The 17,583-nt window shown below is 37.1% G+C and overlaps 3 protein-coding genes across 4 annotated transcripts; all 3 read right to left on the bottom strand.

Moving 5' to 3' along the window:
- Nucleotides 1-485: 485 nt before the first annotated feature.
- On the bottom strand, nt 486-4,622 carry LOC108891644 (taste receptor type 1 member 1-like). The gene is given in 7 exon segments (XM_018688876.2): nt 486-736; nt 739-1,116; nt 1,554-1,674; nt 2,120-2,323; nt 2,889-3,614; nt 3,727-4,024; nt 4,355-4,622. Coding segments are annotated over 7 exon segments (2,052 nt in total). The 5' UTR covers nt 4,552-4,622; the 3' UTR covers nt 486-608.
- A 1,345-nt stretch (nt 4,623-5,967) lies between these two features.
- On the bottom strand, nt 5,968-9,661 carry LOC108891645 (taste receptor type 1 member 1-like). The gene is made up of 6 exons (XM_018688877.1): nt 9,480-9,661; nt 8,866-9,163; nt 8,034-8,759; nt 7,649-7,852; nt 7,288-7,408; nt 5,968-6,896 (listed from the first exon to the last, which is right to left on the bottom strand). The coding sequence occupies exons 1-6, from the start codon at nt 9,659-9,661 to the stop codon at nt 5,968-5,970; spliced, it is 2,460 nt and encodes an 819-aa protein (XP_018544393.1).
- Nucleotides 9,662-10,457: 796 nt separating this feature from the next.
- rer1 (retention in endoplasmic reticulum sorting receptor 1) lies at nt 10,458-17,578 on the bottom strand. Of its 2 annotated transcripts, XM_018688948.2 has the most exons (8): nt 17,469-17,578; nt 15,535-15,616; nt 14,830-14,934; nt 14,211-14,307; nt 13,829-13,907; nt 12,838-12,973; nt 12,457-12,511; nt 10,458-10,979 (listed from the first exon to the last, which is right to left on the bottom strand). In XM_018688948.2, the coding sequence occupies exons 2-8, from the start codon at nt 15,613-15,615 to the stop codon at nt 10,969-10,971; spliced, it is 564 nt and encodes a 187-aa protein (XP_018544464.1). In that variant the 5' UTR covers nt 15,616; nt 17,469-17,578; the 3' UTR covers nt 10,458-10,968. The 2 variants fall into 2 exon arrangements, with proteins under 2 accessions (XP_018544464.1, XP_018544463.1); XM_018688947.2 differs by having other exon boundaries at nt 10,458-12,511.
- Nucleotides 17,579-17,583: the final 5 nt, after the last annotated feature.

Raw genomic sequence — 17,583 nt, forward strand, 5'->3', positions numbered from 1 at the left:
TCGCTTATTAATACATCCCTTGGTAAAACAACCAAATCCCCAATCAAAAATGTTTGTAACACAATCAGGTTACAACAAAAGAAAAAGACAGACAATTGACTCAAAAAACAAATTATCATTTAAGTAAAAGGATTTAGAAGGCCTGAAACATGTCAGGGAATTAATGTAGTCCTCAGTCTACATTAACTCACAGGCTAGTTGTTTTGGTGTAATTCTGAATGAGACCTTGAAAGTACTGCTGTGTGTTTTTGTGGGGTTGAAAAATTATGATGTAGCATTTTGGGAGGAAATACCACAACAGAAAGGAGTAGAGGCTGAAGAGTACTGCCAGAGCATTAAAAGTTTGGATGTACTTTCCATGGTAAAGCACATGCACAGTGGCAAAGATGATCCAGGTGAGGATCAGCACGAGCAGGCAGAAGGTAATTGCTTTGGCCTCATTGTAATTTTTTGGGAGGTCTTTTCCCGTGTAGGAGAAAATAAAGCAAAGAGAGCACAAAGATAAAAGTAAAAACACAGAACCAGAGGATGCTTTGAGATTGATGCCACAGTGAAGTATGATTTTGTCTGAGTACGAAAATGTTTCATTGTAGGGCTTAACGGGTTCATTAGAGTAGGCAATGATAAGTAAGAGCATCTGAGTAACAAAAGCCACAGTGATGATCAGCCACTGTCCATGATATTTCATCCACCAGCTGTGGAGCTTGGGGAACTTGGCAGCTATTTTGAAAATACAAACAATTTGAAAAGAGCGCACAACAAAACATACTAGACAAACAGTGTAGAACAAAATGAATGGTAAGAACCTTAAGATACAAAAAGAAACTGTTGGCTTATCAAAGTAAAAGAAGACACTAAGACTACACAGACTGATGCAGCCTAAAATTAGGAAGCACATGGGTCCCCCAGCAGATCTGACAACAGGGGTGTTGTAGTTGATGGCAAAGAGAACAGACGTGGCTAATGTGAGGCCCACCAAGACCCAGGCCCCAACCATGATCAGTATGGCCCCACTGTCTTTGAATGGGACGTACTCCACCACTCTCAGATTGCATGATGTACTGCCTTCTGCAGACCATTCTGTCTCCTTACAGTAGATGCACTTGTAGGGATCCTCTGTTTTATGTGAGACAGGGACAGTCAGTCAGAAAAATTAAGATTAACTTTTGAAAAATAAAGAGACAGACCAAAAGAGATATACACGTAAAGAGAGATAAAATAGCTGAGTAAGCAGTGACTGATGTTTAACCTGTGATGCTGTTAGGTTCTCCTAAGTTGAGCCTTTACATCATGTCAAACTCACTTTAGATTGTAGAGAGATATACTGTAGAGGTAATTGTCAATAGCCTAATAACTTATTGCTGTAGTTTAATTGCCGCGTTCAGTGGTCAGAGTGAACATGGATGCCTATTTATATAGCTGTATCTGATTGACGTAATATGCCGGTTAAACCCTCATAGCCTTGAAAGCTTAACATCTATCTGAAATTAGCTCCGATTGAGCAAGGAATAGAAAATTTACTCATTTTCTATTTTGTATGCAAAATAATTTACCTGTGATGTTGACATAAGTTCCATTCTGACAGATTTCACAACTGAAGCAACATTTATGGATTCCATCTTGCTTTTTTGCATATCCTGCAGGACATTCTCTGGAACACAGTGAAGTGGGGACCTGTATAACACAATTGTTTTGCAGAAACATAAATGTAAGTGTAGGAAAGAGAATTTTAAAAGGGATCAAATGATAGAGAAGTAGAAGTAATTAGTCTAATATAGCACTTTGATTTTCTGATCAGGTTTTGTAAAATGTGTCATTATGAGCATTATATTTTGACAACCCTTCAAAGTGCATCATGATCACCACTGGTTGATGATTTTTAAATCACCGCACTATATACTATATACTTTATACTTTATAAATTCTTCACAGGAAAGAAAAACTACTTACCTCTTCTGTGTACCACTGAATTTTACTATTGTCGATAAAAAAATTAGCCGTTAGGAAAAGAGAATATTGAAAGAGAACAGATAATAGAGAAGTATAAGTAACTAGGCCTATACAGCATTTTTAATTTCTAATCGTGTACCAAACTCTTAACAGGAAAAAAAGTACTTACTCCCTTCATGTACCACTGAATTTTGCTGCTGTTGATGAAGAAATTGATCGTTGGGTGAAATGTATGAGTGCCGATCTCCTCTGCATCACCGCTGTGGTTCCAAAAAACTATGGAGTAGGATCCGAACTTGGGGTCACCGTTCTCATCAAACTGAATACTTTGATTTAAAAGTGTAAAATTTGACTTCTTCAACTCTGCTAGAACCTGATGTGGGTACACAAAATAAACATTATTTTAGGACAATGAAGGTTTTGATTAAATAGGTGTTTAGCTTTAATATTCCTATTGAGGGAAGAACTGCAGCATGATGGTCTTCTTCAGAGGTTTTAGGAAGTTGTTTATTAGACTCTATACTCCTCTATCTTAGAAATTTGATCTGAGATTTTTATACAAAGGCAATGTTTACATGGTAATAAAAGAGAATGTGCACATTTAGGTACTAGATAAAAAACTTAACACTGAATTAAGACAAAAATTTGCACACTGTGGAGGTAATTCCCAGCTAATTAAATTTAGTACAGAAATATTTCAACCTCATGGAGAACTAATGAGACTGGAACATTTCACAAGGTTTCATGAAGCCTGACAGAGAGCTCTCTGAGATTGAAACGGTGCTTACTTTAAAGTTTCAGAAGTATTGGAAACTGCCAGTAGAGTTTATATGTATTGTCTTGGTAGAATTCAGTTTTCATTGTATTCTGAGGATTTATAGGCTTTGTTTACATCTTTGTGATAACTAGATGAATTCTTAAATTATTTGTATACTTACCATATATGGGTACCCCGTAATTTTGTCATTACATGTTCCAGTTCCACATTGCAAGACATTATGTAAGGCATGAGCGATGGCATATACAGCAGAATAAACTGGGAAAGAGAATGACGGGTCTGCAGCAATGACATCCTCTACATTCAGGTTACTGCAGTTGCAAACCTGATTACAAAACATCTGCTGTCCTGCATTTTCACAATGCATCTGTCTTTTGGAAGAATAGATAAAATCACTGAAACCAGGTATTGTCACTACTGGCTCTGAGACCCCAAGTACAGTTCCAATATTTTTGATTCCTTTCTCCTTAGGGAGATCCTTGTTTAAGGACCATGCATCCCCTGCTATCCACACCTTCTTGGTGACATTTAGTTGTATTGCTGACCTAATGAGAGGTTTAGCAGTCCATTCAGGAGCAAAAACAATAATGATAGGTATCTTCAGTGTCCCTATCCGTTTGAATACTTTGGAGTAATCTGTATTGTTGTTGAGGCCTTTGGTGTATGCCAGGCAGATCTCAGTGTCCTTAATCTTTCTTATGAACAAGTCCCGGCCATCATTGCCATAATCGTCATCAATGTTAAGGAAAGCAACCCAGCGCCAGTTGAAGTGCAATATGATGTTAACTATAACGTCTATGACATCCTTATTGGGATGCACTGTTCGCAGGAAAGAGGGAAAATTCTGTTTTCTTGAAAAGACAGAGCTAGCAGCTCCATAACTGACCTGTTAAATGAGCAACAGATAAATTATCATTAGTTTCAGTAACAGTAAAATCTCAAAAGTTAAACTGCTGTTAAAGCTGTTTTATTCAACATACAATAGTTGTCATGTTTACCATAGGAATGAGATTCATCATGAATAATGGGGCTACAGTCAGTGCCTGAGGGCTTGTGAAAGGGCCAACCACTGCCACTAATTTGGACAGATTCTTGTGTGGTTCACTCCAAGGCTGAATCAAGCCATTGACTGAGATGAGGTCCAAAACACCTGGAAAATTCTGTGTATCTGAGCAGTGGTCAAATATCTCATAGCCAAGAGATACATTTGGCAGTAGATTGGTAGAGTTGTTGATTTCCTCCACTGAGAATCTCATCAACTCAAACTTCCGATAATTTGAGTCAATTAACTTTGTACTGTGGACAGAGGAAGGACAGTGAGAGTGTGTATGAATTAGTTTCATGGTTGAGGTATTAATGTTTGTGAAGGATGTACAGATATAGATATTTAAAAGCATTTCCTGGAACAAAGACTTAGGTCAATAATGAAGATTTTGTCCTTCAATAACTTTGATAATATAGCAATTAGTTAGATTGGTTTTGGGGGTAATGTACAACTAGCAGCAGCTATTGACATCAAATTTGAATACAACTCCTGAATATTATACTAATGCAATATGTTATGCTGATTTTCTTCATCAGTTTGAACTTCAGATGATACACACTCAGATTTAGCATTAAACTCACCTAGAGCAGTCGATGGCTTCTGGTCTGTCATGATGAACTGGTGCACTGTCATGATGAATATCAAAAAGTCCACCTATCAAATAATCTCCTTCCAGCTGAAACTCTGAGGCTGAGACAGTGCATTGGGTCGAGGCATGTACAAGAGATCCCAGCAGACACAGAGTGGCAAGAAAATGTTTCATTGTTGTAGGTACCATTTACCAGTCTAATATGAACTACATTGAGATTTGCTTCTGCCTTTATGAAGTTGAGACACTAGTAAGGCTGAGGCTTAGCCTCAGTGATAACTTCCATCCATGTGGGAATGAAAATTATACATGGCTGGAGGAGAATTCACAAATCAGTATGCAAAAGCACTGAAGCTTTTGCATACTGACTTTTGAATTCAATATGCAAATGTAAGCTGCTGAACAGACTCCCTGTGTTGCATGATGCAGGATTTAGCAATCATGACAAGCAAGCAAAGGAAACCTTCGAATGTTATATATGTTTCCTCAGAAAAAGAAAGAGGACAGCAGTTTGCTTGGAATGACTATATTTACTTTTTTTCCGAAGTAACACAAATGACTAAAGACTTAAGCAGCTACTTGAATTGAAGACGGGACATCTGGTGGTCAGATGGAGAATGGCAGGTCTGGGGAGATGGAAAAACATTGCCTGGGAGAGATGAGCAGGCCTGGAGATGGGCTGAGGGGAGCTGAGAGGCAGGCTGGCAATATTAATACTATATTAACATACTGAACCTTACACATTATTATAATTTATTATACATTCATTTATTATACATATTATACTCAACATTTATTATACAGCATCCCAAATTTGCTCCTCTCAAGGACATGAAGTTACATTTACATTTCAGGAGAAACAAACTGTCAGCGTGTGCATGACTTGAACAAAGATATTTTTCTACATCTAAAACACACTTCTTTTTATTAATGTCTGTATTTTTGATTACTTGATTAAAAAGGTAGGATTAGTTGTATAGAGGTATTTATGTGCACAGCAATACAACTGCTGTAAATATAATGAGCAAAGCAACCATGCCGCCAATTGATTGGATGAAATTCTGTTCAAACATCCATGTCCACCTCAGGAAAAAAAATGTATTACTTGTTGGTCCCTTACAATTTTTTTAACTGGTGCCATCATCTGGTCAAAATTTGAATTGGTTGAATAGTTTGGTTGATGAAATTGCTTGCTAAAGACATTCCTAGTTGCACTGTGTTTAGAGCCAAACAGTTTATGCTGGCATGCAAACAGGCTAAACATTGTACCTGCCTAGTATCAGCATGTAAGCACTGTCAGTGTGAGCATGTTAGCATGCTGACATTAGCATTGCTGAATACTCTCTGTCTTGTTTAGTTTCTGAAGTCAGAGGTTTCAGTTTAGGTCTATGAGATGCCAGCCATCCCTGAAATAGCCAAATAACCAGTCACAAATGCTTGTAACGCAGTCAGGTTACAACAAAAGAAAAAGATTGAAACTTTTTGACAATCTACTATAATAAATATAATCAGAATATTGATTACTATTATTTAATCTAAAATATTCAGAAGGCCTGAAGCACATCAGTTCGATTTTCTACATTGACATGTAATTGTGATAAGCTGCTACTGGCTAATTGTTTTGGTGTAATTCTGAATGAGACCTTGAAAGTACTGCTGTGTGTTTTTGTAGGGCTGAAAAATGATGATGTAACATTTTGGGAGGAAATACCACAACAGAAAGGAGTAGAGGCTGGAGAGTACTGCCAGAGCATTAAAAGTCTGGATGTACTTTCCATGGTAAAGCATGTATTCAGTGGCAAAGATGATCCAGGTGAGGATCAGCACGAGCAGGCAGAAGGTTATTGCTTTGGCCTCATTATAATTTTTTGGGAGGTCTTTTCCCATGTAGGAGAAAATAAAGCAAAGAGAGCACAAAGATAAAAGTAAAAACACAGAACCAGAGGATGCTTTGAGATTGATGTCACAGCCAAGTATGATTTTGTCTGGATACGAAAGTGTGTCATTGTAGGGCTTGGACGGTCCATAAGAATATCCAACAATAAGTAAGAGTGCCTGAGTAACAAAAGCCACAGTGATGACCAGCCACTGTCCATGATATTTCATCCACCAGCTGTGGAGCTTGGGGAACTTGGCAGCTATTTTGAAAATGCAGACAATTTGAAAAGAGCGCACAACAAAACATGCTAGACAAACAGTGTAGAACAAAATGAATGGTAAGAACCTTAAGATACAAAAAGAAACTGTTGGCTTATCAAAGTAAAAGAAGACACTAAGACTACACAGACTGAGGCAGCCTAAAATTAGGAAGCACATGGGTCCCCCAGCAGATCTGACAACAGGGGTGTTGTAGTTGATGGCAAAGAGAACAGATGTGGCTAATGTGAGGCCCACCAAGACCCAGGCCCCAACCATGATCAGTATGGCCCCACTGTCTTTGAATGGGACGTACTCCACCACTCTCAGATTGCATGATGTACTGCCTTCTGCAGACCATTCTGTCTCCTTACAGTAGATGCACTTGTAGGGATCCTCTGTTTTATGTGAGACACAAACAATTTGTCAAAAAATGTAAGATTAACTTTTGAAAAATAAAAAGACAGAACAAAAGAGATAAAAAAGACGAGAGAGAGATCCAACCAAGATGTAAGTAGTGATTGATGTTAAACCTGTGACACTGTTATGTTCTCCTAAGATGAGCCCTTAACTTCATGTCAAACTCTAGAGTTAACAGAGATATACCCCAGATATACTGTGTCAAAGATTAATAACTTATTGCTGTAGCTCAATTGGCTTGTTCAGTGGGCAGAGAGAGCATGGATGCCCATTTATATAGCTGTATCTGCTAAATAAATTAGCTCCATCCAGGCAGGAGTGGCAGCACTGCTTTTACCCATTTTCTTGTTTTCATGTGTAATAATTTACCTGTTATGTTGACATAAGTTCCTTTCTGACAGATTTCACAATTGAAGCAACATTTATGGATTCCATCTTGCTTTTTTGCATATCCTGCAGGACATTCTGTGGAACACAGTGAAGTAGGGACCTGTACAGCACAATTGTTTAGCAGAAAAGTAAATGTAAGTGTAGGAAAGAGAATATTGAAAAAGAACAGATGATAGAGAAGTATAACCATCAATGTAAGTTTTATATTGAAACAACCCTTCATAGTGCGTCATGAACAACCCCCACTGGTGGATGTTCCTGATTTTGGGGTTTGCCCATCACAACTTCAACCCATCACCAAACCGTGTACCAAACTCTTGACAGGAAAAAAAGTACTTACTCCCTTCATGTACCACTGAATTTTGCTGTTGTTGATGAAGAAATTGATCGTTGGGTGAAATGTATGAGTGCCGATCTCCTCTGCATCACCGCTGTGGTTCCAGAAAACTATGGAGTAGGATCCGAACTTGGGGTCACCGTTCTCATCAAACTGAATAGTTTGATTTAAAAGTGTAAAATTTGACTTCTTCAACTCTGCTAGAACCTGATGTAGGTACACAAATGTTGCTTCAGTTTTTGAAGTATTGGTAGCCACCGGTAGAGTGTGCATCATTTGTCTGATTTCTAATATTTGATGGGTAGAAATAAGTTTTGATAGTATTCTGAGAATTTATAGGCTTTGTAATGTGTGATAACTGAATGAATTATCAAGTTTGTGTACTTACCATATGTGGGTACACTGTAATTTTGTCATTACATGTTCCAGTTCCACATTGCAAGACATTATGTAAGGCATGAGCGATGGCATATACAGCAGAATAAACTGGGAAAGAGAATGACGGGTCTGCAGCAATGACATCCTCTGCATTCAGGTTACTGCAGTTACAAACCTGATTACAAAACTTCTGCTGTCCTGCATTTTCACAATGCATCTGTCTTTTGGAAGAATAGATAAAATCACTGAAACCAGGTATTGTCACTACTGGCTCTGAGACCCCAAGTACAGTTCCAATATTTTTGATTCCTTTCTCTTTTGGAAGCCTTTTGTTTAAGGACCATGCATCCCCTGCTATCCACACCTTCTTGGTGACATTTAGTTGTATTGCTGACCTAATGAGAGTTTCAGCAGTCCATTCAGGAGCAAAAACAATAATGATAGGTATCTCAAGTGCCCCTATTTGTTTGAATATTTGGGAGTAATTTGAATCATGATTTAGACCATTGGTGTATGCCAGGCAGATCTCAGTGTCCTTAATCCTTTTCATGAACAAGTCCCGGCCATCGTTGCCATAATCATTATCAGTGTTAAGGAAAGCAACCCAGCGCCAGTTGAAGTGCAATATGATGTTAACTATAACGTCTATGACATCCTTATTGGGATGCACTGTTCGCAGGAAAGAGGGAAAAATCTGTTTTCTTGAAAAGACAGAGCTAGCAGCTCCATAACTGACCTGTTAAATGAGCAACAAATAAATTATCATTAGTTTCAGTATATTTAAAAAAGTTAAAGTACTTTTCAATGTGTTTTATTCAACATACAATAGTTAACAAATTTACCATAGGAATGAGATTCATCATGAATAATGGGGCTACAGTCAGTGTCTCCGTGCTTGTGAAAGTGCCAACCACTGATGTCACTTTGGACAGATTCTTGTGTGGTTCACTCCAAGGCTGAATCAAGCCATTGACTGAGATGAGGTCCAAAACACCTGGAAAATTCTGTGTATCTGAGCAGTGGTCAAATATCTCATAGCCAAGAGATACATTTGGCAGTAGATTGGTAGAGTTGTTGATTTCCTCCACTGAGAATCTCATCAACTCAAACTTCCGATAATTTGAGTCAATTAACTTTGTACTGTGGACAGAGGAAGGACAGTGAGAGTGTGTATGAATTAGTTTCATGGTTGAGGTATTAATGTTTGTGAAGGATGTACAGATATAGATATTTAAATGTGTTTCATGGATCAAAGAGTTAGATCAATTATGCACTTTGTCATTCAGTAACTTTGATAATATAGCAATTAATTGGATTGGTTTTGGGGCTAGTATGCAACTAGAAGTAGCTATTGACCCTAAGTAAAACTGAATTCTATAATAACGTAATCTGTTAGGTTTGCTAGGTTTTTTCTATCAGTTTCAACTAATACACTCAGATTTAGCATTAGACTCACCTGGAGCAGTCGATGGCTTCTGGTCTGTCATGATGAACTAGTGCACTGTCATGATGAATGTCAAAAAGTCCACCTATCAAATAGTTTCCTTTCAGCTGAAACTCTGAGGCTGGGACAGTGCATTGAGCAAAGGCATATAAAAAAGTTCCCAGTAGACATAACAGAGCAAGAACATGTTTCATTGCTGTAGTTCACGTTTATCAGTCTGATGTGAAGTATACTGAGACTTGCCCCTGCCTTTACTTTATGAGTCATGAGTCACTGGTGATGGTTAAGCCACATTGATGATTTCCATGCATGTGGGAATGAAATTTCAAACCTATAAACGGCTGGAGGAGAATTCACAAATCAGTATGCAAAAATCATCTTAACTGCTGCTTCAGAGCCCCTTTGATATATACTCAGTTTAACAATAAAGTAAGTTCATTGCCCCTATCATGAATGAATCTGGTTATCCTGGAAATACCTTCATCCAAATAACAAAATGTAACATACATTAACTTATGTTTGACAGATGTATAAATGAGAAATATGATAATATTCACTTTAACATTTTGCTCTGTTAGAAAATCTGGACTTTTTAGTTCATTTTCCTTCTTAGCAGCCCAGGATTACACTAATAATGGTCATACGTTGTTTTAAGAGAAAGTTAATATTTTTCTGCTTGATCTTATTAGTGTCAGCAGAAAACAGCAAAATGGAAAGTTAGACATTAAGATAGCAAAGTATTTGCCAACTTCTGAATGTGGCCCATTTTAACGGTACACATTAATTCTGTTCATTTGCATTCATTTAACTTTTTGTCTTGGAGAAGTTTGGGTGTGGCAAATGTGAAGTGAATTATGAACTATACTGACATTGATCTGACTGTAGGAAATAGGTATACTGACACCATGGGCCCAGATCACTTTGTTTGGATGTTAGCTCTTGAGCTCTACGCCACGAATATCTACAAAATATGAAGCCAAGACACCAATGTACTGTTTGAAGGGACACAGCCTCTTTAATAGCATTTGGAGTGAAAAAATTACACTTAAGCTATTAAAATCTTTTTTTTTTCATAACTGTAGCACAAGAAAACAAGAACATGCAATCCATGAGAAATGTATTTAATTCATCAAATCTAGAACCCAATTAACCAGGTCTGCTTTCATCAATTTAAACTGAAATGGATTTAATAATAGGAAACAGTATGGTGCTTGAAAAAAAAAAATAAAATAAAAATAATCTCAAAAAAATTTCATATTTTAAAATATATATATATATATATATACAAATCCTCCAGACAATCCTTTGAAACACAAACTTTTTACAGGAAAATGTTTTGATCCCTTACTACAGTGCTGATCAAAGTTTAGTTATGACAGATAGTCCCCAGCATTATAATAAAACTGGGAGAAAAAAAAATCAACAGGTTTATAGAAAAGAAAGTGTGATCGCCACCCACTTCATCCATTTGTTATAATAAAAGCTCTCAATCTCTGTTTTCTTATGTTTCCTCTGCAAAAGAAAGAGAACAAGAGTTTGCTTGGAATGACTATATTTAGCATAACTTTTTTCAAAGTAAACACAGATTATAAAAGACTACAACAGCTAGTCTACACAAATCGAATGGACCCCAGGCTTTGAAACACAGATGGGTAAATGTTTCAAAGAGAAAAGGTCATTGGGGTAAACGTGGAGTTGCTTTATTATTATGTAAGATCAGACCTTGTTATGAATTGGACTTGAATACTGCTTGTGCACTTTGAAGACAGTATGTTTTGAATAATTATTCACAAAAATGGTGTAAAAATCTGAGGTAAAGCAAATTCTTTGACTTGCCATTTTAAGCTAAATGCCCCCTAAAATGACTTAAAAATTTGGTTAATAGGGCTGCTTAAAGACACAGTATCCCATCTGTTAAACTCTACAAAGGCGCAAAAGTAGAAAGAACTGATTATTGGTAGACTACAGGCTACAGGAAACTAAATGGGTTGGGGTTAGTGACATTCACCTTGAAATATGCATTCAGTGATGTGGTGGGTGGCTGACGAGTCAAATGAGGTCAATAATAATCATCTGTAATGACGCTTGCTATACTGGCCGCACCAGTGTGACTGCAGTAAAACACAGAATTGCAGGAGTAGCCAATTCAAGATTTACAAATCAATTAAAATTATTTGTGCTCAGTGTAATCATTTCAAGAGATTAATTTTTTTTTTCTACAGATCATGAATGCATATTTAAGTGTAATGTGACTAGTCTCTTCAAAGTGTCTGCATTTTGTGCAGAGGACAACTGGCTGACACACTTTTAAGCCAGAGCAGCTGCACACTTATACCACAAAAGGTGAAATGATTCTTGACTCTTGTATTTCCTTCATATTTCATCTTACACAGCTAATCATGTTATTTTTCTATTAACACTACAGACTTTCAATATATAACTTGTTACAAATAAGTAGAACCAATATATTAATCAAAAATTGGCAAATTTATTTCACTTGGGAGAAGGACATGTACTGGTATTACCATCATTGAGAAAAAAAGAAAATCAATCCAAAAAATTTCACTGCAAATTTTTTCAGTGTGGCTCCTCCTTCATGACTTTATACTTACCCCATAGGGTTAAAAAGGCAAAAGGCAGCACTGAGTCTCACCTACTACTGAACAAATGCAAATCGATCTAAAATGGGGATCAGGTTCCTCAGGAAAAAAAAAGAAAAAACACTACCCCTTAATAGACAATGGCAAAGTTCCCAGACTAATTTGATCCATGCTGCTCATATCCTCATCCAACACTGTGAACCATGGATCAAAACTTGTATTTTTCATGTTATGTTTTCATGTTACTGTCCCGCTTACAAAAAAACCAACATAAATCTCTAACTCTTGTCACTCCCCACTAGCTGTGACTGATAGATTTCAAATGAGAAGGAGGGGAAGGCTAAGTGGGAGTTTTTAACTAGCAAAAGTTTTCCCTGTGTCTTCCTTGCCTTTGTATGTCCTCTTCCCATGTGTGAAGGGTAGGTATCTGTACTTGATCATATGCTAGAGGAGGAGGAGAAGAAAAAGAGGAGAATTAGCAACAGGTATTACCAACAACAAACATTTTAACCAACTTAACTCATGTGAAGGAGAAGTACAATGACTGCCAGTTTAATCAAGTACATAAATAAAGGGATAATGTGTAACACAAGGTATTCAGGTATTCAAAATGTAATGAATGCACTTACAACTACATGGCAAATACATTTGCTTCTCGCCCTCTCACCAGTACATTTTCTGTCTGATCTGGAGTGTTTACACTGCTGTGATTCCAGTATAGTGTCAATGTATACAGTGTATGTATTTGTCAGTCAGTGTATGCTTCTTACCTTGATCTGCCTCTTCATGGTGATGCAGAAGAGCATGATGAAGTACATTACAAGTATAGGCCAGAACACTGGCACATTGAAGGCATCAAAAAATGTGCAAATCATGGCGATGACGATGCCTTTTGTCGCAGAATGCCTGGCAAGAAAAGTAACATAATGTCAGTTAACACAGTGTAATCGCATCTGTGACACTGAGTAAGTGTGAGCCAACAACCTCTATCCTAAGTCAAAGTAATTTACTCAATGTGGCATATATGCACTGTATGTCTAGGTATTGGCTTTAAGTGTTCATGGCATTTTTTGTTAACTCAGTAAGTTGTTAAATAGCTGATGAATAGACTGTTCAGAACTATTATAGCTACCTCACAGTCTTAAAAATGACCTTTCTTATTTATGTTTTCAAGTTGAAAAAACTAAAATATTTTTGACAGCACAAACCACATGGAAAGAGGAACCAAAGGTTATCTTTTCATACAACAGGCAAATAGCAGCAGACTGATGCAAAACCACTTGACTCTCTTCCTGCTTTAGTACACAAGATTTGCATAAACACATGACAGGCAAGGTTGACACAAAACTGTAAATGGTAGTAACACAAAGAAATGTGGCTTTGATGATCAATTAGTAGCATATTCCACTTAATTTTTTAAAATGGCTAAAACTTCTTAAAGATGTTAGCTGTTGTTTTTACATTTGATGTATTTTATATTTGATATATAATGAAGTTAGACATTTATGTTAGAAGGTTGGTCAATGGATGATAGGAATAAAATAGAGATAGCATTGAGATAATGATGAAGATCACATGGGGATCACAAGCAAATAAAACAAATTAATTCAACTCAATATCTTTATGCAGAAAAGCCACCTCCCTTTACAAATGAACTCTGCATGACTTAACTTTGGACCACACAGGTCATTTGAAAGAATCTGATTTGCAATTTCTCTGTGGATGAAAGCAACTGATGCCCAGACCATGAGCCAGACTCACCAGAATTTGAATTCAGGCAACCTCCTGATGAAAGGGCGGAACTCCTCGTTCTGCTTGGTAGGAAGGGATGGGCCCTCATCTGCAAGAAACATAGGTTATAAGGTGATGTGTTGGTTAATAAAAAGGTGGAGTCTTGAATCATGACTCAGCATTAAGACCAACAATATCAAAGTTAAAACACTATCAGATAAAAAGTATTATTTTGCTTGTTTTATTTTACAACTTCACATACTAAGAAAGCTTTTGTAATAAGTAACAAGTTGATGCATACCTGTATTGTGTATGACAACGCAGTTTTAGTAACATCCAATGTAACCTACTGCCAAGTACACAAGATAACCAAATTTAAAAAAACTGATCTGATTTAACGGAGTCAACTTGCCTTCATCAAGCAGCGAAGGATCCACTTTTGGTGATAGAAAAGCAATGAAGAGGTTGAGATGGTAGATTCCCAAAGCATATGTTACTATATACCAACCCTGAAAAGCAGCATAAGGAACATCACCGTATCAAAAGGCTTTCTGGGCAGCCAGTAAACAGTTTGTCAGTGAACATTACATACGGACATTTTTATGCAAACAGAACAGGCCAGTAGACAAGAATTTAAGACACACATATCACACATTAGAAAGGTGAGTCACACATGAACTATGTTATTCACACACCAAAAGCAGGGAGCATCACCCCTTCAAAACAAAAAGATGAACAGTTACTGTCCTCTTGGAGTGCCTGCTAAGCCAATCTTTCAACTTTGGCGAAAACCAGCAAAAATCAACAACAGTGAGTTTTAGTTTAATGCAACCCAGCACAACAATTACACTAACTACTAGTTCAATAATTAGTAGAGGTGAACAGGCACCTCTAACTATGACAGTCTACAAAAATTGGACATTTTAAGCTTCTCAGTGGTAGTATTCACTACCGGGCAATTAAATCAGTTTGTAGTGGATAAGTAATAACAATATGATAAATCAAAAAAAAAAAATGAAATACACAATTACCTGTAGTATGTACACTCTGATCATGTAGACAGCAGTAAGTAGTAGAGTGACAGCCCATCGCACTGCATAGAACGGCGTTGACTTGTCTAGCCATGACTGATAGATCTGTAACAACACAGACACAAAGAAAACAAAATGTGGAGGTAGAGTAGTGAGACACAACCTTAGATAAAACACTACAGAGCCTCTGTCTGTTTCACTTTCACTTTGCAGAGACAGTGATCCAGGACATTAACTGAGCACCCTGTGACTGTCACTGCCCTAATATCTATTTAATGTAAAGTTTAATATTTTAACCTAATATTCCCCAACCTTTGAAACCATACCTTTCTCTGCCTGACTGACCAATACAACTGGACAAACTAATGGCCACCTTCTCACTTACAATCAGAATGCACGGATGACACTTTTTAAAGAAAAGTATGTAAGTACTATATTGAAATACTGTGCTGCTGATCAGCAAATAATGGATTAAATCTAAAAATACCATTGCATTTTCATGTACTTATTTTATACCACAAAAAAACAAAACAAATTTAGCAGCAAATCTGAATATTTGAACTTGTGTTTTCAAGATAATGGGCCTGATGGCTTAGATGGTCGAGAGACTTACAATTCAGCATTTAAGCCAGAGTATCAAATAATTTTATCCTTAATTATTTAAATGATATGACATATGTGTGATCAAAATGATAGAGGCATTACCTGTCCAACCCGTGTGAAGAAGGCAGCAACTACAGATGGTTTCCCATGGATTGACTCCCCAACACTGTCCCCTTCTGACATTCTGCCAATGAAGATAAAAAAAGACATTTTGATCAGTGGTGTATCAGTATAGTTATTTGGCTAGTTTGGCTGAAATAGATTATGTAAGTAGGAGGGGCAGTATTATCATCTAGGATGCACAAGTATAACATTTCCCACCTGTGGGTATATTGATTGGAATTTCAATCAAGCTTGTAAAATAACGAGGTGGAATTGTTTCCAGGCTACATAAATTTACTGTAGTCTACATCAATAATGATCTCATCAACAATGAAAAATAGGTGGAAATAAAAACCAAAAAGGTGTATTACTATAAAAATTGTATTTTTATTTTTTTGATATTTTTCTCATATATATATACACTATACTTTATTTTATCAGGTGTTTAAGTAATCTATCATTCTTCAAGGCCTTTTCAAGAGATAGACCAAATGTAAATTTGGATGGGATTGTGGCAGTTTTCAGTCATTAATACCATAAAGCTAATTACATGACTTGGTTTTAAAGATGTGATGCTGAAAGTGATCTGAAGATAGGTGAAACAGTAGAGGAGGGCCTGTACATTTCTGCATGTATGTACCAGTACAGTTGGTGTGTTATCAAGTCTAAATAATCTCTGTGCCTGCTTTTTTACAGATTGTACAGACAAATGACCCATCCGGTAAAACAGGTTAAGAAAGGAATGTGGCAGTAGTGTGACCAGCTATTTTGAGCTGTAAATAGAAGAATCTAGCGGAATTCCATAGGTTGTGTAGTAAAACTCTTAATTTAAGGAGAATCGTGTCAGGTACACATGATCAGTGCACGGAGAAATCGGAATAATATGCACGTAGATTATGGACATGGGAGAAATGGCCTGGAGAACAAAATCTAACACTGGCTCTTTTATCATTATAATTTTATATATCTTTTATAATTATCATACTACGTAATCTTACTAATGGCGACATATTCGGCTACTTTTTCGCTGGACCTATCAGAGATTCATTGATTTAGTAACGAGGGGATCACGAATTTCCTGGGTAACGTTACTCGCTGCCCACTTTTGTGGTTTGAGGTTATGTTACACGAATTTAATTACCAACTGCACCGTGATGCCATTGCGAGTGCAGGGTATTTAAATTATTTATTTTGACACGTACCGTTAGCTAGAAAAGGCAAGACCGTGTAAATCTATTAATGGTAGATGCTAGCTAACGTTAGCTGCATAACTAGCTAACAAGCTTAGGCAGTCAGAAAGGGAGCTAATAAGGGATATTTATCAAAACAGACGCTCCAGTGAAACCATAACATGACTATGTTCGAAAAATATAATGCAGTAACAGTTACTAATATTTATACAGTGATATTACTGTTGTAAGTTACTCACGTTAGCCTAAAAATTAGCCCTAGAAATAGCTAACGAGCCATCTAAATGTAGATTGCCCTTTGGCCCAAATTATCGTTTGTCTGGGTTATGTAGTTTTAGTAAAGCTTCAGGTAACCCCCATCAGCCATTAAATGAATTTATATGACTACATTTCCCACAACTCCACCGAAGAACGCACTAAAGTCGAGTGAAATAAAATGTAGTTCGTGATTCACTTTCTCTCCATTGCAGTTTATGTGTAACAGGGAAACGTCGAACTACAAGTACCAGCAAGGAGTGTGATAAGTTGACAACTCACTTCCGGAGATACTGTATTACGTTGCCAACGGCTCCAAAGCTAGCTAGCTATCCCAGTTAGAAATCTAACTAAACTCAGCTAACCATATCAGCATTCATTGAATAATACAGTATTTGTTCAGTTTGTTTCTTATTTCCAATAACTCTCTGCGTCTCTCGGCTATGTTAGCAACTGCTGTGAAAATAATCAATGACAGTCCTTCCTTACCTGATACGACCGCTGTTGTCACTACCCGGCTCTACCTAGCTAGCTAAACTAGCCGCCTCTCGTGCAAACTGGTGTGAACACGTCAGTACTTCCGCGAGGACTTGAACAAACGCTA

Source organism: Lates calcarifer, linkage group LG6, assembly GCF_001640805.2.
Source record: "Lates calcarifer isolate ASB-BC8 linkage group LG6, TLL_Latcal_v3, whole genome shotgun sequence".
Taxonomy (NCBI): domain Eukaryota; kingdom Metazoa; phylum Chordata; class Actinopteri; family Centropomidae; genus Lates; species Lates calcarifer.

What these genes read in the sequence shown, in the direction of transcription:
- LOC108891645 (XM_018688877.1), bottom strand. Translation starts at nt 9,661, where the DNA reads ATGAAACATGTTCTTGCTCTGTTATGTCTACTGGGAACTTTTTTATAT. An exon ending in TGATGAATCTCATTCCTATG is followed by an intron (nt 8,760 to 8,865) that starts GTAAATTTGTTA and finishes CTCATTTAACAG; the next exon opens with GTCAGTTATGGAGCTGCTAG. An exon ending in TTCAGTGGTACATGAAGGGA is followed by an intron (nt 7,409 to 7,648) that starts GTAAGTACTTTT and finishes TGTGCTGTACAG; the next exon opens with GTCCCTACTTCACTGTGTTC.
- rer1 (XM_018688947.2), bottom strand. Translation starts at nt 15,615, where the DNA reads ATGTCAGAAGGGGACAGTGTTGGGGAGTCAATCCATGGGAAACCATCT. An exon ending in TTGCCTGAATTCAAATTCTG is followed by an intron (nt 12,974 to 13,828) that starts GTGAGTCTGGCT and finishes TTTTCTTGCCAG; the next exon opens with GCATTCTGCGACAAAAGGCA. An exon ending in CCATGAAGAGGCAGATCAAG is followed by an intron (nt 12,512 to 12,837) that starts GTAAGAAGCATA and finishes CTCCTCCTCTAG; the next exon opens with CATATGATCAAGTACAGATA.